Raw genomic sequence first — 23,046 nt, 5'->3', positions numbered from 1 at the left:
CCAACAGAGGGCGTACATCAAGTAAGAGTCGAATGGATGGAGTTCAATGGAGATTCATGGCAATCATTCCTCATTGCACAAACAATGCGTCAGAATATGGATTATATCATTTAGCTTTCTAAAACATTGGGCTGTCTTTGTCGGCTTGTTATGCTTTATTAATAGAACAGCTATGCACCTATGTTGAGCACCATAATGCCAGTATGCATAGCCCATGAGGCATTACAATGTACTCATCATGAAGAGGGTATTCATAGAAAGTGTAATGGAAATATTAAGATATTACTGAGTGGATATTATACGTGTACTCTTAGCCATAAAGAAGTGGACATCCTTTTTTTTCAAACAGAAAAAATATTAATTCAATCGAGGAACAGGGAAACCTCTATTGGATAGTTTTATTTAACTTTTTTTCAAATCTCTTCATGAAAACAAACAACAGAAGGAAAGTGTCTTAACCAGAATGTGATTTTACTGTCATGTGCAAAAAATATCTAAGGCATGTTACACATATCTAACATAACACACTGCAGTTCAGGTATCAGCTGAATCCAACAGTTCACAACTTGGTAGAAAACCGTGCAAACAGTTTAGAAAATGTAGACTTTCAACAGCATCAAACTCAGCACCTTTAATGTAATTTTGCCTCCTTTTCATCATGACATTTAAGTGGCAGAAGTTTTAGTTGATCATGTAACCTCACCAGGAAAAACTCTGGGCTCTAAATCCATGATGGATAATTATTGTTCTTCTTGGCTCAAGTGTGAAATACTGCTTTTATAAGACAGTTCACATCACCTTATGTTTCCTAACACAAATAGCTACTGTCTATGACAACTAGAAACACGATGATGTAAGAATTGTCATAAGTCACATTATACAAGGGAACAATTGACAAAGCATATTGTTGACAACCTAAACATTTTCCTCTCTGTCTCCTATCACACACTCAAACGCTGAAACACACACACACACACGCACACACAATTATTTGCTTAATATATTCTAAAAGGTTCTACATCCAACACTGCAAATACATTTTGAATATCTTAAATATAATTCTCACTACTTCATATATTTTCTTTGTGATAAAATCTATAGACTTTCTTTGAAAAACATCCCAGTCAAATGGAATCACTAAAAAGGCTTATAAATATGATCTCACTTGATGAGATATTCCTTAGTAGACAGACACATAGGGGAAGTTTACAGGACACAGATACATTTTAGCCCTGGACTAAAAAGCTACTCCGTTGACCATGCTTTTTATTCCAGGACTAGGCGTAATCTGTGTCCGGGAAACTGGCTTATAATGTGCTGCCTCAGGTACACTCTCATTAAAACAATGACACAATGTCTCATGTGGAATATACAAAATATAACTATAACATATATATATATAAATAACTGTTATCAGGCAGTGGTTTCTGAAATGAGTGAATGTACCAGACGTTTAAACACCACAGATGAACTATCCTGTCATGAAACAACTGTACATACAGGGTAAAAAAAAAAGCATCATGAATGAAGGTCATTATTGTGCTATTGTACCCAAGGGTGACACAACATGGGAATAACACACAGGCAAGAAACAAACAACTTCCTATAACTTCGGTCCCATCATGCTTAGAGAACATACTCTTGTGATGTACAGTATACAACCAAATGGGAACACAATGAAAATGTTTCCATTATGTTCTGGGAATGTTTGATTTTTGTTACCCTCCTCCTTCTGTCAGGGCGGGCCAATCTTACAAGCCTTTCACATTATTTGCGCAAAAGGTTTTGATGCAGAAGTGTCGGAAAGTTCAAATGATGTGACCTGTGAGTGCAGCTCCATCAACCCCAAAGCCTTGAGCATGCGTGTTGTTTAGTAATGCACAAGCCTACAATCTGGCAGCCCAATACGCATAAAGAATGTGAAAGGCCTATCAGAGCGACGGAGCGGACTACGGACTGGACTAATCTTCACTACTCTTTTCCGAGCCTGTTCCCATGGCAATGGCCTCATAGCAGTGATCTATCGCAACGTGTTCTGGCGACTGGCCGATGGGGAGCTCGTAACCTTTGCTCGCTGAGCCCATGCATTTGCGAGTGCCAGGCTGGTAGAGCTGCATGGCCGGTCGGTCCTGTATGGAGAGGAGGCAGGAACACGGGAGAGAAAAGCGACACAATCTGTTTCACAACAACAACGCAAAATGGCTGCTAAACTATCAGAGTCATTTTCGTGGCCACATATTGAGCCTAGTTCTGGACAAAAAAAGCTATTTCAATGGAGATTCTACATTGAGAGTGCTTTTAATCCAGGACTAGGCTTAATCTTTGTCCGGGAAATCATCCATAAGAGGGCTATTTACAGTAAGTGAATAACGTTCATTCTGACAGAGGACAGAAAGAAAATTAAACCTGTCTAATGGAAGTTTACTGTAAGATTCTGATAGTGTCAGAGTTCTGTGCCTATTCTGTACTATTCTTTCAAGATCTACATTTTTATCATTGAGAATGGGAGTGTCTATGTTAATATATTAATTAAACGACTTTGGGTAATTGAAAAGCTCTAAATAAGTCCCATGTAAACTCAACAAAAAAAGAAACGTTCTCTCACAACTGCATTTATTTTCAGCAAATTTAACATGTGTAAATATTTGTATGAACATAACAAGATTCAACAACTGATACATAAACTGAACAAGTTCCACAGACATGTGACTAACAGAAATTGAATAATGTGTCCCTGAACAAGGGGGCGGGGGGGGGGTCAAAATCAAAAGTAACAGTCAGAATCTGGTGTGGCCACCAGCTGCATTGAGTACTGCAGTGCATCTCCTCCTCATGGACTGCACCAGATTTGCCAGTTCTTGCTGTGAGATGTTACCCCACTCTTCCACCAAGGCACCTGCATGTTCCCGGACATTTCTGAGGGGAATGGCCCTAGCCCTCACCCTCCGATCCAACAGGTCCCAGACATGCTCAATGGGATTGAGATCCGGGCTCTTCGCTGGCCATGGCAGAACACTGACATTCATGTCTTGGAGGGGAAAGGAAATCATGCACAGAACGAGAAGTATGGCTGGTGGCATTGTCATGCTGGAGGGTCATGTCAGGATGAGCCTGCAGGAAGGGTACCACATGAGGGAGGAGGATGTCTTCCCTGTAACGCACAGCGTTGAGATTGCCTTCAATAACAACAAGCTCAGTCCGATGATGCTGTGACACACCGCCCCAGACCATGACGGACCCTCCACCTCCAAATCGAGGCGTACAGGCCTCGGTGAAACGCTCATTCCTTCAACAATAAGCGCGAATCCGACCATCACCCCTGGTGAGACAAAACTGTGACTCGTCAGTGGAGAGCACTTTTGCCAGTCCTGTCTGGTCCAGCGATGGTGGGTTTGCACCCATAGGCGACGTTGTTGCCGTGATGTCTGGTGAGGACCTGCCTTACAACAGGCCTACAAGCCCTCAGTCCAGCCTCTCTCAGCCTATTGCGGACAGTCTGAGCACTGATGGAGGGACTGTGCGTTCCTGGTGTAACTCAGGCTGTTGTTGTTGCCATCCTGTACCTGTCCCGCAGATGTTCGGATGTACCAATCCTGTGCAGGTGTTGTTACAGTCTGCCACTGCGAAGATGATCAGCTGTCCGTCCTGTCTCCCTGTAGCGCTTTCTTAGGCGTCTCACAGTACGGACATGGCAATTTATTGCCCTGGCCACATCGCAGTCCTCATGTCTCCTTGCAGCATGCCTAAGGCACGTTCACGCAGATGAGCAGGGAACCCTGGGCATCTTTCTTTTGGTGTTTTTCAGAGTCAGTAGAAAGGCCTCTTTAGTGTCCTAAGTTTTCATAACTGTGACCTTTATTGCCTACCGTCTGTAAGCTGTTAGTGTCTTAACGATCGTTCCACAGGTGCATGTTCATTAATTGTTTATGGTTCATTGAACAAGCATGGGAAACAGTGTTTAAAACCTTTACAAATGAAGATCTGTGAAGTTATTTGGATTTATCTTTGAAAGACAGGGTCCTGAAAAAGGGACGTTATGTTTTGCTGAGTTGATTATTATTAGGGGTTCAGCACCTAAGCTGGTGAGATCCTATTGAATTTGTTGCTGTTGATTATTAGGGGTTCAAGCAGTGAAGCTGGTGAAACCGATTTTGTATTTCTTCTCGTCATTATTATTATACCAATTCTGCAAATTTTGTGAAAAAAATATATATAATTCCCGTGAGATAATAAGGCCTAGGAGGAAGTAAAGTTGCATGATGGTAAATGGCCATGGGCCACACCCGCTGATGCAATGCCATTAGCCACATGGTGGCGCTACAATAAGCGAGTGAAAATGCAACCTTTAAAAAGTTCACGCCACTCATCCCATAATTCAGTACATAGGTCCCTCTTCTCACAAGGAACAAATTTGCCTCATGAACCCATAAGGTCCACCATAATGGATTTTCTGCCATTTTGAATTTTGTGAAAAACACTTAAATGACATCTACTCCGGAACCACTGAACCGATCTAGAATAAATTTAATATATAGCATCTATGGATCAAGGTCTCTCAACACAATATGTTCCAGGTTAGCATCTCAAACAACATGGTCGCTACTGACCAATACACATTCATGTTCTTAACACTGTCAAGACTCAAAATATGCAAGCACATTGAGATTGACAACACAGTGGTGCTATAATGGGCATGTTTATATCTCTTGATCTGTTTGACTCAGAGTGATACAATTTGGCATAAATGCTCAGGGATATGAATCTAGCTAACCTGTAAAGTATGGTTCAGTTCGACAGCATGGTGGTACTGTTGGACAGGAACAAATATTCATGCAAGCTCATTGGCTTATAGCGGCCATATTGTTTCAGCTAGTCTTGGAAATATTGAAGATGTGTATCCATAGATGCTATATAACGAATTTGGTGCCGATTGCTCCAGTGGCTCTGGAGAAGACGTTTAATAATTTTTTTCTCCAAATTATATCAAAAGCATATTGTTAGATGTTGATATGTTAGATGCTGTACTAGCAGATGCCCCAACCCCTGGCCCCCACCTATCAGACCTGGGTTTTAAAAGTATTTTGTCTTTCTTTATCTGCTTTTAATTGAGCTTGCCTGGCGGAATAAATTACTCCCAAAAGTGCAAACCCTGTCCCCCCCTCTTCCCCCATGTAGAAAGCCTAGCTGTAGCTGTACCTTAGCTGGTAGTGGAAAGGATAGCTGACTGTACCTTGTTTGGCAGAGCCCCTCCTATCTGGTGTGGCCCCTCTGACTGGGACGTCCCTCTGTCCTGATGGGCTAACACAGACTGAGAGACACGAGCCTGGATCAATAGGAGTAACATGTAGATATGTAATATTCTTATGTGTAGTGCATATGTACTGTAATTTTCACTGTTTTCAACACGATGTAGGATGACAGTACATACGATCATCTTATGCTGTAAATCATCATCTCGTGCACAATAAAGTTGTATTGAAATAAAAATGTCTCCACTGCACTGTAACAGTATAACACGGTCTTCGCAGCTGACGAAACACAGACTTGGGTATACATGCTGCGTGACAAGCAGCTGGAAATGTGTTCAGTGGTTCCTCCTTTAAAAGTCGCGTCGTACTGTGGCACACCTTGTGTGCTGCCGCAGCATTCTGTGGCATGTCATTTAATTCTCAGCCATTTTTTCTGTTACTGCAAGTTAATGTTAGTTTGACCACTAGAGGGCATCTTTGAGAAGCATTTGATAGTATTCCATATTGGCATTACCAGAGAATTTAAAACCTTTTTTGTAATAACATAGAATATGGGATTGATTTTAAGAAATTTGGCTTAATTAATTTGATTAATATTATGGTGTTTCTATTCAGAGAAAAACGAAAAACAAAACCCTCAGGGTTTCCGTTAGGATGGAATGGAAAATACGGCGATGTACAACATGACGGTTGGGAGTAGGCTACAGGATTGGAGGATTCTAAATTGTTTGCCTTCATTAGACAACTTTGTTCCAATATTTCTGTAAATCAGTGATATTTATTCCCATAGTAATTCATTATGGATCCATAACTAAATCAACATCTGCATTTTGAAAGAGTCCCATGTTAACTACAGTATGTATTGTAGACTGCACAGTAGCCTAATAAACAAACACATTTCGTTAATAAAATAATTATTTCAAAAACTATTTCAAAATGCAGATGTTGATTTAGTTGGATCCATAAAGAATTACTCGCAAAATAAATATAGAAATCCATGTTATTCAATTATTGCACCCACACTGCTTGCGTGCGCCAACGAGCGTCTGCGACACCAAGGGCTAAAATAGATGTCGTTCCTATTTCTGACGCAGATCGCGCTGCAAGTCCTGCCTCTCCCATCTCCTCATTGGTTTATAGAAGCAGGTACCCACGTGCCAACTCCTCATTGGTTATACCCACGTGGGTGACTGATAGACGAACTTTGTTGCCGGTTGTCGTGGTAATACAATGAAAGTTTACATGCGATCACCATATAAGTTCAAAGATGAAAAAGCCTGGAAGGAGGAGAGATGACTAGAAACGATTCGGTTGGCCGTTTTATGTGTGGATTAATTGTCGAAGTAGAGGTCCTTGTGCATTTCAGGTAAAATAAAAACTCAATGTTTATATCCCAGGACAAATTAGCTAGCAACAGCAAGCTAGCTAAATAGGACAAATTAACATTAGCTAGCAAGTGCAAGCTAGCTAGCTAAATTGCCATACATTTTTAATGCTTTTCGACCTGTCCCCAAATTAATGTCATTGGTTCAGAGTTTGTTTTGATATTTTAACCTGCGTGTTGTGATCGCGTTTGGTGTGGGGGGGGGGGGGAATAAATTTATGCACGATAGCGCACGCGCGCAGCCGGTTTGGGTTCCGTGTAACACTTTAGAGTACTTAATCGAATACATTGCAAGTTGAGGGATTTTCACAACAGTAGCCGGGCTATAAAAAGTATATTGTCCTGCTAATAGGAATCATTTGCATGATGGGCTACATTTTTTATTGTAACCAAAATGTCATACATCATTTGTATCTACCTTTTCAATTACTTTTAGAGTTTGGGAATTACAAATGTGCGCTTTATTTTTAGTTACATTGTTTTAGTTCGAACGTGCAGACTTTTTTTTCTTTAAATGATTGTTCTATGTAGGATGCTACATTTTTGACCAGTTGCAATTGTAAGTAGGCCTAATAAAGCCTCAGCCTACCTCAGCCAGTTAAGTTATTTTATATAGGTCTAGGCTCCGAAGAAATAGACTCCAATTAAGCCCTCTTGTTGTTTGTGAAGTCAAATTCAAAATTCAAAAAGGCACTCGCGCATCTGAGCTATCTTTTTTGCAGGTGCATGGCAACAGCCGGATAAGATGAGGAAAAAGAAGGAACCCGCACACTGCTCTTGATCGTATCACTGATCATTAATAAGCTTTACGTATCGGCCTCACAGCCTTCATCAGAGCTTTTATGAGTTTTTTAAAATTAGCACCCTGATGTAGACCTAGCCACACCCACATCCGTTCCACACATCGAAAGGGGTTGGAGGCGAAGGAAAAACATAAGTGCTACCAAATTTAACAATATGCATTTCATAAATATTCAAATAAAGTGTGTACATAAAACGTCTTAAACACGTCTGTAAAACCACAATAAGGACATCGACCTACCAAGCAAGTTTTCATAAATCATTGGGTCCAGTGTAAGTAAAACGAGTAATCTGAAATAGGGGCATAATTCATGTTCAAATTTACAACATTACATACATAGGCATTTCATAATTAAGACCTTTGGGAAATAATGTCTGGAGGGTGAAAATCCCAAAACATTTTGGCTGATTTTCTTTTGTGGCTGGCAGTTAGCGTGGACCAATTTATCGCATAAATAAAACATGCCAGTGTTTCTTGACCGCATCTCCCACTTTCCGCGTGTTCAAAGTACATGTAGTTGTGAACATTAGAGTGTTCTTTAGCGGGTCTTTTTTGTAGCAGTTCATTGTCGTGGTTTCCCCAATAAAAAATTAAAGAGCTTCATCCACACATTGTGGAGAACAGCGTCCTCTTAGAAACCTATTGCGAATCTCCGCTGCTTTTTCTAGATAGTCCTGAAAATGATTTGTTAGCTGGGGAGGAGGGAGTTTCACACCTAGCTTGGCTATTAGACAATTCTTTAGTAAAGGTTGAATAGTCTATTGTTCAGCTAATAGCCCATCCTGCTATGCTTGTGAAAAACTAATAATAATACTTTTTCCCCTTTCCACGTAAAAGATTCCAATTGACACAGTGTTTTTAGCCACAATCGACCCCAACCCAAATGAATACATTTGGGCACAGTCGATAGCATGCTGGACTTCGGGCAAGAATGTTGAGGGTTCGAAAACCTGCTCCCTGCTTGCTATAATGAATTAGTTTGATACACCTGGTATTGGATATGGCTGGGGGGGGAAAAAAACTTGCTAAATAGCCATTTTTGTAAATTAACTTTATAACAAAAAAATATTCACAATCATTTGTCTCTACATTAACTAACATATTCCTCTCAATTGTAAAAAAAATTCTTGACTCGTTATGATGTTATAACTACATACATTTGCTTCCAGTAATGTTTTGTCAGCCATCTTTGCTGAAGTCACCAGGGACAGGTGGCCCGCGTCAAATTCGTCATTGGAACCACTCAATATGATTAGTCATATAAAAACCTTTGGACCCAAATGCATAATGAGTGCTCTAACTCCCTCTTGTGGTGGTCTGGAGCAATGACGCTGTGACGCTGGGTACCTCTAAGTCCCGCGGTGTAAGCTCACAACTTTTAAAGGAGAAACCACTGTATGGTGGGGTTATATTGTTAAAAAAAACGGAATATATCAGAAGAATGTAAAACAACCTTTGTTAACTTAAAAATACTTAAAAGTCCAAACGAATCCAACCTTGCAACAATAGTTTTTACAGTGTACGTACAGGAATAATTACACAGTAATAAAGGCACTGTAATGTAAAACGTAACCTTCTGTACATTACCAATGTTCTTTCAATAAAAATGAACCACAAAAAGAACCTACCCCAACACCAGAACCTCTTGCTCACCTTGTCGCTCACCTTGTTCCGGGTGCGGTCCTTCCTGCTAGCGCCAATGCCCTCCCTGTCCTCCTTACCCACCTTGTCGCCCATACTGGGGCAGTAGGAGTAGGAGCCGTGGTGGTCGCCATTTTTCTTGGCCCGGTCCTGGCAGTAGCCTTTACCCCACTTTGTCTCCTCCTTGCGCCGTATGAACTTGTCAAACTCATAGTGGTGGCGCTGTCGTTTCCTCTCCTCGTCTCTTCCTCTGTGGTCTTTGTCTCTCTGCCTGCGGCCATGTTCTCCCTTATCGCTCTCCATCTGACCCCTAGTGGCAGGAAAGGGAAGAACAGTTAGAATGGTTATCACACTGGAGGGTTGTGGTATCAGTTTAAGACCTTGGCCCTGAATAGAAACATTTGTTTTGTAAAGGTAAGGTTGTAGGTGGGTCATGGCCAAAGTTGGCATCCCACTGTGATAAGGAAGTTTCGCTCAAAGTAAAAGGCTCTTTCTAACCAAGTCCTTGATTCGGACAATTTTTTTTTATACGAGCACATCTTTTTTGGGGGGGTTTTGTTGTATTTTTCACCCCTTTTTTCTCCCCAATTTTGTGGTATCCAATTGGTAGTTGTTACAGTCCTTTCTCATCGCTGCAACTCCCGTACAGACTTTCTTCATCAATTTTAATGATTGAGCACTTTCTATAACGTAGACTAGTTTTTGATATCCAACAGAAATGATTTTGAAGTTAATGGAGAAATGTGATTTGCTTCTGTGTCTGAGTAAGATGCGCTGCAGGAGGCTTTGATTGATAGGTCCTTTTAGGTGGGTGAGTGGGTGTGCGTGTAGGCTATGAGTTCGTTAATTCTTTATGTCCATTCACATAGTTTAATAAAATAGACCTAGCCTGTCTGGACTTCATCTCTTTAATCAGATAGAAAGAAAACTGTAGGCAGCAAGCATCATGATGGTCAGCATACTGTATGTGTGAGAAATGATGACAGGTGCCAGTTTTGCGTTTCCTCTCTTATTAAAATGTGCCACTGAATGAAACGTAGCCAATAATATCATATTGAGTCATGATCCATCCTATAGATGAAAAGCCTATCCCTAATATTTTCAGTCGCATATTGGTTTTTCCAGTAGTGTATTATTTGTCTCATTACTGCATCCTCTCTAGTTACTATGAACAGCAAATTAGTACTGAGAATGACCACAGCAGCATTGGTGATATTATACGAATGGTTTGGAAAAGTGGAAGGAAATATGCATCAGACTTTGTGTGAATGGTTTAGTGCTTCAAAATCTGAATTTGTAATTTTGGGTGAATTCGGATGAAAAGATTGCTATGCAGTTGGTGAGAAAAGGGCTTAAGGCATAGAAAACATCCCACCACTAGCTAACTCCAATTTTGGTTTGTCAGAACTGAGAAAAACAAAGCATCTTGAAAAAAAATAAAAAAATAAACAGTTATCTACATGAATAGTTCACTTAAAAAAAAGGTACTTACTTGTCCTTGGCTTCCTTGAACTTCATTTGTCCACTGGGTTTGTCCCACTTGGCCCTCTCCATATCCCCACTGTCCCCTTTGTCCTTGAGCCTGTCAGAGTCCATGTCATCGTCCCGGTCACTCTTCTTTAGGAGCTGAGGCAAGCCCAAAACACACTTACTACCCAAAAACTACTAACAGTTATTAGCAAAACACAGTCACTAACTATCTATTCTTTCTTTAATCCTTGAATGGCCAGTTGCTACATACATTTTTTGACTTATAAATTATATTTGATTCTTGAAGAATCTATTAAAAAATGCCTCATGAGCTGAATTCAACTCTTCCACCCAATCAGAACCCAAAATACAGTTGAAGTCGGAAGTTTACATACACCTTAGCCAAGTACATATGAACTCAGTTTTTCACAATTCCTGACATTTAATCCTAGTAGAAATTCCCTGTCTTACGTCAGTTACGATCACCACTTTATTTTAAGAATGTGAAATGTCAGAATAATAGTAGAAAGAAGGATTTATTGCAGCTATTATTTCTTTCATCACATCCCCAGTGGGTCAGAAGTTCACATTCACTCAATTAGTATTTGGTAGCAATGCTTTTAAAATGTTTTATTTGGGTCAAACGTTTCAGGTAGCCTTCCACAAGCTTTTTGGCCCATTCCTCCTGACAGAGCTGGTGTAACTGAGTCAGGTATGTAGGCCTCCTTGTTCGCACACACTTTTTCAGTTCTGCCCACAAATTTTCTATAGGATTGAGGTCAGGGCTTTGTGCCACTCTAATACCTTGACTTTGTTGTCCTTACGCCATTTGGAACAACTTTGGAAGTATGTTTGGGGTCATTGTTCATTTGGAAGACCCATTTGCAACCAAGCTTTAACTTCCTGACTGATGTCTTGCGATGTTGCTTCAATATATCCACATAATTTTCCTCCTTCATGATGCCATCTATTTTGTGAAGTGCACCAGTCCCTCCTGCACCGCAATCTGCCTTTTTTATGGCGGTTTTGGAGCAGTGGCTTCTTCCTTGCTGACTGGCCACTAAGGTTATGTCGATATAGGACTCGTTTTACTGTGAATATAGATACTTTTGTACCTGTTTCCTCTAGCATCTTCACAAGGTCCTTTGCTGTTGTTCTAGGTTTGATTTGCACATATCTCACCAAAGTACATTCATCTCTAGGAGACAGAACGCGTCTCCTTCCTGAGCGGTATGATGGCTGCGTGGTCCCATGGTGTTTATACTTGCGTACTATTGTTTGTACAGATGAACGTGGTAACTTTCAGGCATTTAGAAATTGCTCCCAAGGATGAACCAGACTTGTGGAGGTCTACAATTTTTTTTCCTGAGGTCTTGGCAGATTTCTTTTGATTTTCCCATGATGTCAAGCAAAGAGGCACTGAGTTTGAAGGTAGGCCTTGAAATACATCCACAGGTACACCTCCAATTGACTCAAATGATGTCAATTAGCTTATCAGAAGCTTCTAAAGCCATGACATAATTTTCTAGAATTTTCCAAGCTGTTTAAAGGCAGTCAACTTATTGTATGTAAACTTCTAACCCACTGGAATTGTGACACAGTGAATTATAAGTGAAATAATCTGTCTGTAAACAATTGTTGGAAAAATTACTTGTGTCACGCACAAAGTAGATGTCCTAACCGACTTGCCAAAAGTATAGTTTGTTAACAAGAAATTTGTGGAGTGGTTGAAAAACAAGTGTCAATGACTCCAACCTAAGTCTATGTAAACTTCCAACTTCAACTGTATATGTTTGTTTTACTCTAATGTTTGTAAACAAAGTAAATGTACACAAACACTATATAGCCTCAAAATATGGCTAAAACTCAAATTTTGGTCATCCTTAGCACTATGAATTTGAGAGTGATTACATTTCTCCAGCCCCATCCCTCAGTTTTTTACCGAAACAGGCTGGGACGGCGATTTGTTATTATTTTTACTGCTGATTGCAGCTTTAACTCTAGGTCCCAAGTTTACGAACTAACTAAAACTTAAGACTAACAAAACCCAGCATACAAAGGGCTTCCTAAACGCTTGAATTCAGTGAATGTGCATATACTACTCAAAATGTTCGTTGATTTGAACTTAGTTTCAACAGAATCAGTGACCACCTTAATCTTGATCTCCTTCTCCGACAGCTTCTTCAGTTTATCCGCCTCCTTGCGTTTGCGTCTCTCCTCCTCCCGCCGCTTCCTTTTCTCTTCCTCCCTCTGGCGTTTCTTCTCCATCTCCCTGCGTCGACGCTCCTCTCTCTTTTCCTCTCTTATCCTCTGCAGGGGGAAAAATGGCATCTCGTAGTGAGAGTTAATCTACAGTGGTTCCTAAATTAAAAAGTGTTGAGTTTATGCTGCAGAGCACTGAGGTAGATTGTGGTATAGTGTGGTACTTTGCATCACCGCAAGGGGGAGCTAGAACACTGATTATGCTTCTGGGTTGGGAGTAAAGCACTGGTACCTAGGTGCCAATGTGTCTCTCTTCTATCTGAATGATGTGCGTTGATGAATGGGTCATAGAAACTGATAATTGCCTCTTGAATTCACAATTGAATTTGAATAAACTGAATGATGAAGAAGAAGAGGGTGATTGCATTTAGGGTGGCAGGTAGCCTAGTGGTTAGAGCATTGGGCCAGTAACTAAAAGGCTGCTGGATCAAATCCCGAGCCGACAAGGTAAAAATCTGTAGTTCTGAACAAGGCAATTAACCCACAGTTCCCTGGTAGGCAGTTAAAGGTGAAATAAAAAATGGATAAGAATTGCTCTTCCTCTGTCCCGCGTGCACACCCAGAAAAAGACATGTATTTTTTTTGTTTCTACCTTGTCAGAAGAAGCTGTAAGTGGACTGTAGCCTATTACTTACTATAACTCTTGTTACACTGTAATGCTTTTATTGTAAGACAAACAAAAATGTAATGTTATATTCCATTATCATCTTAAAATATATGTGTTGATGTGTTGACTGAAAATACGCGAGTGATGACTCCTAAATTAATAAATTGGTGGTGCAGCCATATAGCCTCGGCTACTAAGCACGGGTAAAGAAAACTCAAAACATGCTATTCTGTTATTTTGAAATGCATTGTCATAGTATATCAATAGACCCTTGACGCCGAGTTGATTTCTATTTTTAGGGACTTGTATCAAACAGGTGAACAATCTTTTTTACCATTTGGAACAGTGTAAACACAAGAAATACAAAAATCATTTATAAAGAATGTTTTATCTGTTCTAAGATTAAAAACATTTGCATGTACTCGTGAATGCAATTCCTTTAGCCAACATGTTGCGGTTTATTTATTGTTTACTTAGTCAAGGCTCCCTTTGATTTGATGAATTAAGGTCACTAATTAGTAAAGAATTCACCTCACATGGTTGTCTAAGTCTTAATTGAAAGGAAAAATCTAAAACCTGCAGACACTAGGCCCTCCATGGAATGAGTTTAACACCCCTGATCTACAGTATTTGTTCATCAACATCTTAATGTCAATAAAATAATGATTTAAAAAAGTATGTTTTAAAATGCAGATGTTTATTTCAACTGCATTTGAACTAAATTTAAGTTGCACTTCCACTCCATGACCATGGGTAAAATGTTGCTGAGATGATCAATGTATTTACTGCATTGTAAGTTTCTCGAGCCAAAACGTCTTCTCGAGCCAAAAAGTCTTCTCGAGCCAAAACGCTTGTAGGCTTGGTAGAATTATGGATGAATGTTTTCAGTTGATTAAAAAAAAAAAAGTTAGATATACTGTAGGCCTATCCAGCTGTAGGTGACACTTTGCCCTTTGGAACAACACAATTACCAGGTGAAGAGTAGGCCGTTTGCCTGCCTCAACAGCGAGTGTGACCTCTTTGAAGCGATAGAGGACATCAACAACATCCCTCTTTCACAATAGCTGTTATCTGCAGTTTTGTGCTGGGAACTGTCCCACTCCATGATCAATAGCTCCCTCTCCACAAGCACCCACTCCTTGTTTATATAATGTAAGGCACAAGTATCCTTTTTCTTTTTTCCTCGCTCAACTCCAGGACCACATGCCAAATGATTTTTGGGCTGATGAGATAGCTCTTTATTTTTATTCATGGTAAATCACTACGAAGCTGTATTTTTGCAAGACTCTATAGTGCGAGAGGAGAGACTCTCGGACAGAAACATTCACGCCACCAATAACTCGGCAAGGTGTTAAAACCCCAATTTGTGCCACAGTTTAGGCTACTGTTAAATGCTGCGGTCCGTCATCTGAGCGAGGATAGGAGCGAGCACAGTGTGCCTATTGATTTTGACCTTCTGAATGAATAGATTTATGGAATGTTACCGAATAGATAACAACAATAGAAACAAACATCTGGTGGCATTTCGATTTACAGAATATCCCTCCCTCATTTACACAACAAATATCCAAAAGTATTCCAATTAGCGGGAGAGATAGGGGCTTCTTGTCACACAGTGCTGAAGTTTATAATGGCTGTCAGTCAAAACCCATAACAGTGCTGTGAATAGGAGAACCGGCTACAACTAAAATTATCGTAAATAAAGGCCAGGATATAATGGAACGAGTCACATTTCAATAGAAACAATCAGATTTCGGCCTATAACCATCCAAATATTTCATACAATATTCTGTCCATATTGGGACTCAGCTTGCTTGATCTTCCTTTTTTTCCTCCTATAGGTCTACAATGAAATATATAATTCAATTCTAATCATGAAGTGTATTCACAAATTGCATGTCATGGTGATCTTAAAAGAAGCATTAACGGCAAGCACTGTAAAAGGCGCTGCATGGTCAATCCGACGTCTGCATTGGCCACACAGCATTTACTGCGATGTGGCCTCTGCAGAAGTCAGAGCAAACATACTTTTGGAAGTTTTGGTATTTATTAGGATCACCATTAGCCGCTGCAAAAGCATCAGCTACTCTTTCTGACGTCCACATAAAACATAACATAATACAGAACACTATTAATTGTCAAGGAAGTGAGTTTGTACAGGACCTACCGCCCTCACCTACCGTCAACCAATTATGTCAATGCGGAGCTACACAGAGCCCTCCGTATTGTTACACAATTTGAGAGGTGCACAGCGATGTGGTACGGAGCTCAATTTGGCCTCTCTATGACTCCGGAGACCCCGTAATTGCGTCACACCATTCATACGGCGCCTCCGACCACATTTTCAGATCAAGCATAAATTGGCTTCGTCGAAGTATAACGCAACTTTTAATTGAGGAACCACTGCATATCTGGATAAGAGTCCACAAAGGACAACTATAAACACGTTATTTTCCACTGTCACAGTACTCTTACCTGCTTCTCAAGTTTCTTATTCTTGATGTACTCCAGAAGAGGTGTTGTTCTTTTGGCTGAAATGAAAATCACATATAATGCAAAGTCAGATTGATCGAATGCCGGACTTATTGGTTGACTGCTTGATCCTAGTACCTATGAGTTCCCTCGTCTTGGCCTCTATCTCTCCCAGCAGGGTTTCAGGGTTGGCCATGGACTTCTCCTCATCACAGGAGTAGTTCTCCAGAAAGCGACAGTACTCCGGGTCTGCGGGGGGGAGAAGGATTAGGATGAGTCAAGGAGAGGGATGAGGTCCAGTCGTCACATTGTTACCAAGGATGTGGTGGTAAAGAGAAAAGGGGGGTAAAATATAGGGTTAAAGCTTCAGATGACAGGCGGTAATGTTATCATTGCTGAATACGCTCATTTGGTGTAATAGGTGTGTATCTCTATTCAGAAAATAGAAAGCTTTGTTATCTGCCTTTGTGTGCGTTTATCCTTCACTACATCCCAGATTTTTTTATTTGTGTTATTAATCAGATGCTGGATAAATGCATAAAATACAATGAGGGGGCTGAAAACCCATATACTATAAATGTAAAGGGTAGCATGGGTTCCAGTCTGTGTTTGCCAGTCCCAACATGTTTTGACATTGAACGCAGAAACAATCAGGCATCCAGGCTATATGTCTGGATAGTTTCTATTAAAAAAAAGACACAGGTCCAGCACCCACCTTCCTCAATGCTTCCAGCTTTGGCATCTTTCTTTTTGAGTTTCTTCTTGGATACTTTCTGAAAGGGTGCAAACTCTACCACAGCTGGGTACTCCTGGCCTGAGCAAATATTGACATGGAGACAGACCATCATTAGACAACACCTGACACAATGATCAAACCATTACCATGGCATCTGGGGTTGTGAAACCCTCCTGTCTCATGACAAATAAGAGCCCACACACACACACACACAGACAATAAAGCACCACAAAAAAAACAAGAAGCATCACAAGAAAACACTTAACGTTGACCATTGAGGATGTGTTTAATTGCATTATATATATCCAGCAGCACTATACTTCTACCCACTATTTACAGTGCCTTCGGAAAGTATTCAGACCGCTTGACTTTTTCCACATTTTGTTAGGTTACAGCCTTATTCTAAAATTGATCAAATTGTTTTTTTCCCCCTCTCAATCTACACACAAAACCCCATAATGACAAAGTAAAACCAGGTTTAGAAATGTTTACCAATTTGTAAAAAATAAAAAATATTTTTTTTTTTTTAAATGTCACATTTACATCAGTATTCAGACCCTTTACTCAGCACTTTGTTGAAGCACCTTTGGCAGTGATTACAGCCTTGAGTCTTCTTGGGTATGACACTATAAGCTTGGCACACCTGTTTTTGGAGAGTTTCTCCCATTCTTCTCTGCAGAGCCTCTCAAGCTCTGTCAGGTTGGATGGGGAGTGTTGCTGCACAGCTATTTTCAGGTCTCTCCAGAGATGTTTGATCGGGTTCAAGTCCGGGCTCTGGCAGGGCCACTCAAGGACATTCAGAGACATGTCACGAAGCCACTCCTGCATTGTCTTGGCTGTGTACTTAGGGGCGTTGTCCTGTTGGAAGGTGAACCTTCGCCAAAGTCTGATGACATGAGCACTCTGGAGCAGGTTTTCATCAAGGATCTCTGTACTTTGCTCTGTTCATCTTTGCCTCGATCCTGACTTGTCTCCCAGTCCCTGCCGCTGAAAAACATCCCCACAGCATGATGCAGCCACCGCCATGCTTCACGATAGGGATGGTGCAAGGTTTCCTGCAGACGTGATGCTTGGCAATCAGGCCAAAGAGTTCAAGTTTGGTTTCATCAGACCAGAGAATCTTGTTTCTCATGGTCTGAGAGTCATTAGGTGCTTTTTTGGCAAACTCCAAGTGGGCTGTCATGTGCCTTTTACTGAGGAGTGGCTTCCGTCTGGCCACTCTACCATAAAGGCCTGATTTGTGGAGTGCTGCAGAGATGGCTGTCCTTCTGGAAGGTTCTCCCATCTCCACAGATGAACTCTAGAGCTCTGTCAGAGTGACCATAGGTTCTTGTACACGTCCCTGACCAAGGCCCTTCTCCCCCAATTGCTCAGTTTGGGGCAGCCAGTCCTGGTGGTTACAAACTTCTTCCTTTTAAGAATGTTGGAGGCCACTGTGTTCTTGGGGACTTTCAATGCTGCAGAAATGTTTTGGTACCCTTTCTCAGTTCTGTGCCTCGACACAATCATATCTCGGAGCTCTACGAACAATTCCTTCGACCTCATGGCTTGGTTTTTTTCTCTGACATGCACTGTCAACTGTGGGACCTTACATTGACAGGTGTGTGCCTTTTTCAAATCATGTCCAATCAATTGAATTTACCACAGGTGGAGTCCAATAAAGTCATAGAAACATCTAAAGGATGATGAAAGGAAACATGATTGACCTGAGCTCAATTTCGAGTCTTACAGCGAATGGTCTGAATACTTTTGTAAATAAGGTATCTGTTTTATATTTTACATAAATTAGCAAAACATTCTAAAAACCTGTTTTCACTTTGTCATTATGGGATATTGTGCGTAGATTGCTGAGAAATTATTTTTATGTAATACATTTTAGAATAAGGCTGTAAACATAACAAAATGTGGAAAAGTCAAGGGTTCCGAATACTTTCCAAAGGCACCGTACTTCTACCCAAAGGACTATCTGCTCAAAAACATTGTGTAAACACTAACTACTAAGCACTAACACATTGGTAATAGGAAATATTTAGGATAGGTTTCCCCGACACAGATTAAGCCTAGACCTGCACTAAAAAGCAAGATCGATGGAGAATCTCCAGAATAGGAAGAAGAGTGGCAGGCCCCAGTGCACAACTGAGCAAAAGGACAAGTACGTTAGAGTGTCTAGTTTGAGAAACAGACGCCTCACAAGTCCTCAACTGGCAGCTTCATTAAATAGTACCCGCAAAACACCAGTCTCAACGTCAACAGTGAAGAGGCGTCTCCGGGATGCTGGCCTTCTAGGCAGAGTTCCTCTGTCCAGTGTCTGTGTTCTTTTGCCCATCTTAACCTTTTCTTTTTATTGGCCAATCTGAGATATGGCTTTTTCTTTGCAACTCTGCCTAAAAGGCCAGCATCCCAGAGTCGCCATTTCTCAGAACAAGAATAGAATGATGAGTTTCAATAGAAAGGTCTTTGTTTCTGGACATTTCTGGAGTATCTGATGCTCCAGATACTCAACTAGTCTAAAGAGGGACAGTTTTATTCCTTCTTTAAATTTTTCAGCTGTGCTAACATAATTGCAAAAGGGTTTTCTAATGATCAATTAGCCTTTTAAAATTATAAACTTGGAATCGCTAACACAACGTGCCATTGGAACACAGGAGTGATGGTTGCTGATAATGGGCCTCTGTAAGCCTATGTAGATATTCCATAAAAAAACAGCCATTTTCAGCTACAATAGTCATTTACAACATTAACAATGTCTACACTGTATTTCTGATCAATTTGTTGTTATTTTAAAATGGACAACATTTTTTAGCTTTTCTTTCAAAAACATGGACATTTCTAAGTGACCCCAAACTTTTGAACGGTAGTGTACATAATAAATATACCTTTGTTATCAATGAAAACATAGCCATCAAAGCGGTCTCTGAAGAGCAGGATGTCCTCTGGGTTTTTGAAGTTGATGTAAGCTCTGGAGTACAAGTGTGGGTAGAGGCTGCGTGGAATTAAGAGGTTGTTTTAGAAAGCCATTCCATCAAGAGCAGCCTATCTAAAATGTGGAGTTAAAAGGGTGATGATGACATATTCTCTGATACACCCTGATTTTAGGTGGTAAACAAATGATTAGATTGCTGTGCTAGTGTTTTAGCTTTGTTTTGGCAAGATCATTTAGAATTCATCCACAAACCAAGGTTTGGTGAAGCCAATTGTTTAATATCTGTGGGTAATGTCAATATCATGATGTTGGCATCACCCGATGCAGATCTGAGAAAAACACTGACCTGTGCAGGCACCCTGTCCCAACACATGGAGTATCCTACCAAATATTCACCTTTGATCTGCAGGGAAGAACTCAAAGTAGTCAAAGGATGGAAGAGGACTGAGCTGTTCTTCCAGCTGGTCCTTGGACAGGTTGGGTGGAAGTCGCCTTATTACTACCTGGAACCGAGAAGGACATACATGCACAAACACAAAATAGTGGGTTGAAATTACACTAGAATTGGCAAGACACCAAAGACATTCATGGTCACGTTAATAGTTGGATGGAATTTACTCTTAATCGTTGAATTCGTACTGTGTGTCTTTTCATATCTAGTTATAGACAATTTCCATTGCCTTGACAGGTAGACCTAAATATAGTCTATAATACACAAGCATGTGCTTGTTTACAGGTGGGTATTTATGTTCATTGAATTGAGCAATGTGTTCTAGGCATTCTTGTGGCAGAAGTGCACCGCCTATACCTTTGCCACTTTATCAACATAGCATAAGCTACAGTAGCGTGACATGCATACGATAGTACAGCAAACAGACATATTACTTTGTTCAAACATAGGCCTACTACAGGGGTGTCAAACTCATTCCACGGAGGGCCTAGTGTCTGCAGGTTTTTGGTTTTTCCTTTCAATAAAGCCCTAGACAACCAGGTGTGGGGAGTTCCTAACTAATTAGTGATGTTAATTCATCAATCAAGTACAAGGGAGGAGCGAAAACCCGCAGACACTCGCCCCCCCCCCCCGTGGAATGAGTTTGACACCTGTGGCCTACTACATCAGATACACTATATATACACAAAAGTATGTGGACACCTCTTCAAATTAGTGGAATCGGCTATTTCAGCCACACTCGTTGCTGACAGGTGTATAAAATCAAGCACACAGCCATGCAATCTCCATAGACAAACATTGGCAGAATTATGGCCTTACTAAAGAGCTCAGTGACTTTCAACGTGGCACTGTCATCAGATGGCACCTTTCCAGTAAATCAGTTAGAACGCATTTCCAGGGCAGAAATTTGACTATGGAGTGATGAACAACGCTTTACCATCTGGCAGTCCGATGGACGAATATGGGTTTGGCAGATACCAGGAGAAGGCTACCTGCCCGAACGCATAGTGCCAACTGTAAAGTCTGGTGGAGGAGGAAAAATGGTCTGGGGCTGTATTTCATGGTTGGGCTAGGCCCCTTATTTCCAGTTATATTCTAGATGATTCTGTGCTTCCAACTTTGTGGCAAAAGTTTGGGGAAGGCCCTTTCCTGGTTCAGCATGACAATGCCCCCATGAACAAAGTGATGTCCATATAGAAATGGTTTGTCGAGATCGGTGAGGAAGAACTTGACTGGCCTGCACAGAGCCCTGACCTCAACCCCATCAAACACTTTTGTGATTAAATTGGTAAGCCGTCTGCGAGCCAGGCCTAATCGCCCAACATCAGTGCCCGACCTCACTAATGCTCTTGTGGCTAAATGGAAGCAAGTCCCCGCAGCAATGTTCCAACATTTAGTGGAAAGCCTTCCCAGAAGAGTGGAGGCTGTTATAGCAGCAAAGGGGGGAACAACTCAATATGAATGATTTTGGAATGAACTGTTCAACAGCAGGTGTCAACATACTTTTGGTCATGTAGTGTATGTTGTTGTTGACATATATTGCATGCGCCTAATGCAGATCGTTAGAAAATGTGGTAGGCGCATGGCGATGCAGTACAGACAGAGAGCTCAATTTGGCCTCTGCGTGCCTTCCGGAGGCTCCGTAAATGCGTCACACCCTCCATAAGGAGAACCGACAACATTTTCGGATCAAGCATAAATTGTATCTTAGCATACCTCTCGCGTTCGCTGCCTGTGGTGCCGATTATGTTGCCTCGTTCACATCTGCGGCCGACTGCAATAACAAACACGCCATCACAGCGCTCTGCCTACCTTAGTAAATACCTCCTTCTTCTCTTCTTTCTGCTTTGAGTTGACAAAGACGGCGTCCTGTTCCCTCGGAATGTCTCTAAATTGTATCTCGACGATACTTTTCTCCCTGCCTCCGGGCATTTGGTCCTTTTCAGACCTCATCTCTCTCCATCTCTCTTCCTCTCCTGTGGAAGTCACTATGTCCCCTCGCGAGAGTTCTAAACCAAGTACCGCGATTCTTCAATGCCTCAGCAAGGACGCTCTCCGCAAGAGCTTGTGCTGCTGTGTTGTTTATGTCGTGCGCACTTCTCATTTATCAGTTTGTCTATAAAAAAAAATACGTTTTTAATATACAATAAGTGCGACTTCTATAGTTTATTGATTTATTTAGTATTCACATGTTATAAACAGTCTTTGCAGGTCTGAGCTGCGAATAGGACAATATTATGTTAGTAGGCTGGTCGCTGGTGGGATGTGTGAGGAAGTAGGTCTACTGCATCTTAATAAGATGTTTTAAGAAATACTGTGTTCTTTCCCGGGATATTCTTGGCAATAAACGATAACATCAGTGACATCCATAAGGGAAATCAACATTCCCCAAACTTGAAGTTCTTTAAGAAAGTAAAAAGAGAATTTTGATTCCTCGTGGACCTCAGTGCGCGTCTGATGTTGCAGGGAGAGTCCTATAGTTATGCCTCAATCAGACCGAAAGTGATTGCGTTTGGATACTCCAGAAGTAGGCTACATTAATTTAAAATGGAGCGCTGCAACAACAACAAAATTTACTTGGCAAATCAGTTAAGAACATTTTCGAGTCAACATGACAGCCGTGAGTTGGGGAGGAGTGAGCACTTTGGGGAAGAGGTCAGACGTGAGGGAGAACAGATATCACTAAGGTTCTGTCTAGCAACAGAGATGCATTGGCTGTTCAGATGTGTAGAAGGAGACTCAGCATAGGAAAAAGTGTTAAATATCAGTGCTTGTGTGAATATGTATTTTGTCTTATGCAGCTGTATGACCCAAAGAGCTTTATTAAACGTCTGTGAAATTTTATAAGGTTAATTTACAGTTGAAGTTGGAAGTTTACATTAGGTTGGAGTCATTAAGTGTCTTAAACTGTTGTTTTGCTCTGTCCTCTCTCAAGTAATGGCAAGGTGGGCTTCAGATTGTGTCTTAATGCATGAAAGGGATCATTTGACCACGAACAGTGTGTGAACCTCAAAACCCTCCCTAACTGGCTGAAGAAAGAGCAACAAAG

General features: G+C 41.0%; 1 protein-coding gene across 2 annotated transcripts; it reads right to left on the bottom strand.

Annotated features, from left to right (window-relative positions):
• Positions 1-384: 384 nt before the first annotated feature.
• On the bottom strand, positions 385-21,981 carry LOC120058182 (regulator of nonsense transcripts 3A-like). Of its 2 annotated transcripts, none has more exons than XM_039006664.1 (11): positions 21,810-21,981; positions 19,943-20,049; positions 19,500-19,606; positions 16,603-16,701; positions 16,026-16,136; positions 15,891-15,946; positions 12,698-12,856; positions 10,569-10,702; positions 9,089-9,386; positions 5,231-5,323; positions 385-2,129 (listed from the first exon to the last, which is right to left on the bottom strand). In XM_039006664.1, exons 1-11 carry the CDS (start codon positions 21,948-21,950, stop codon positions 1,962-1,964), a joined length of 1,473 nt encoding a protein of 490 aa, XP_038862592.1. In that variant the 5' UTR covers positions 21,951-21,981; the 3' UTR covers positions 385-1,961. The 2 variants fall into 2 exon arrangements, with proteins under 2 accessions (XP_038862592.1, XP_038862593.1); XM_039006665.1 differs by having other exon boundaries at positions 5,231-5,308.
• Between the last annotated feature and the right edge of the window lie 1,065 nt (positions 21,982-23,046).

The sequence above is a fragment of the Salvelinus namaycush genome, chromosome 13 (genome assembly GCF_016432855.1).
Source record: "Salvelinus namaycush isolate Seneca chromosome 13, SaNama_1.0, whole genome shotgun sequence".
Taxonomy (NCBI): domain Eukaryota; kingdom Metazoa; phylum Chordata; class Actinopteri; order Salmoniformes; family Salmonidae; genus Salvelinus; species Salvelinus namaycush.
Note: the sequence above shows the minus strand (reverse complement) of the source record. Positions and strands in the feature narration are given on the sequence as shown.

Excerpts from the sequence above, each read along its gene's own strand:
- LOC120058182 (XM_039006664.1), bottom strand. The coding sequence starts at position 21,950 with ATGAGGTCTGAAAAGGACCAAATGCCCGGAGGCAGGGAGAAAAGTATC. Across the intron at positions 16,137-16,602 it reads AGCTGGAAGCATTGAGGAAG|ACCCGGAGTACTGTCGCTTT; the intron begins GTGGGTGCTGGA and ends TCCCCCCCGCAG. Across the intron at positions 10,703-12,697 it reads AGAAGGAGATCAAGATTAAG|CTCCTAAAGAAGAGTGACCG; the intron begins GTGGTCACTGAT and ends GGCTTGCCTCAG.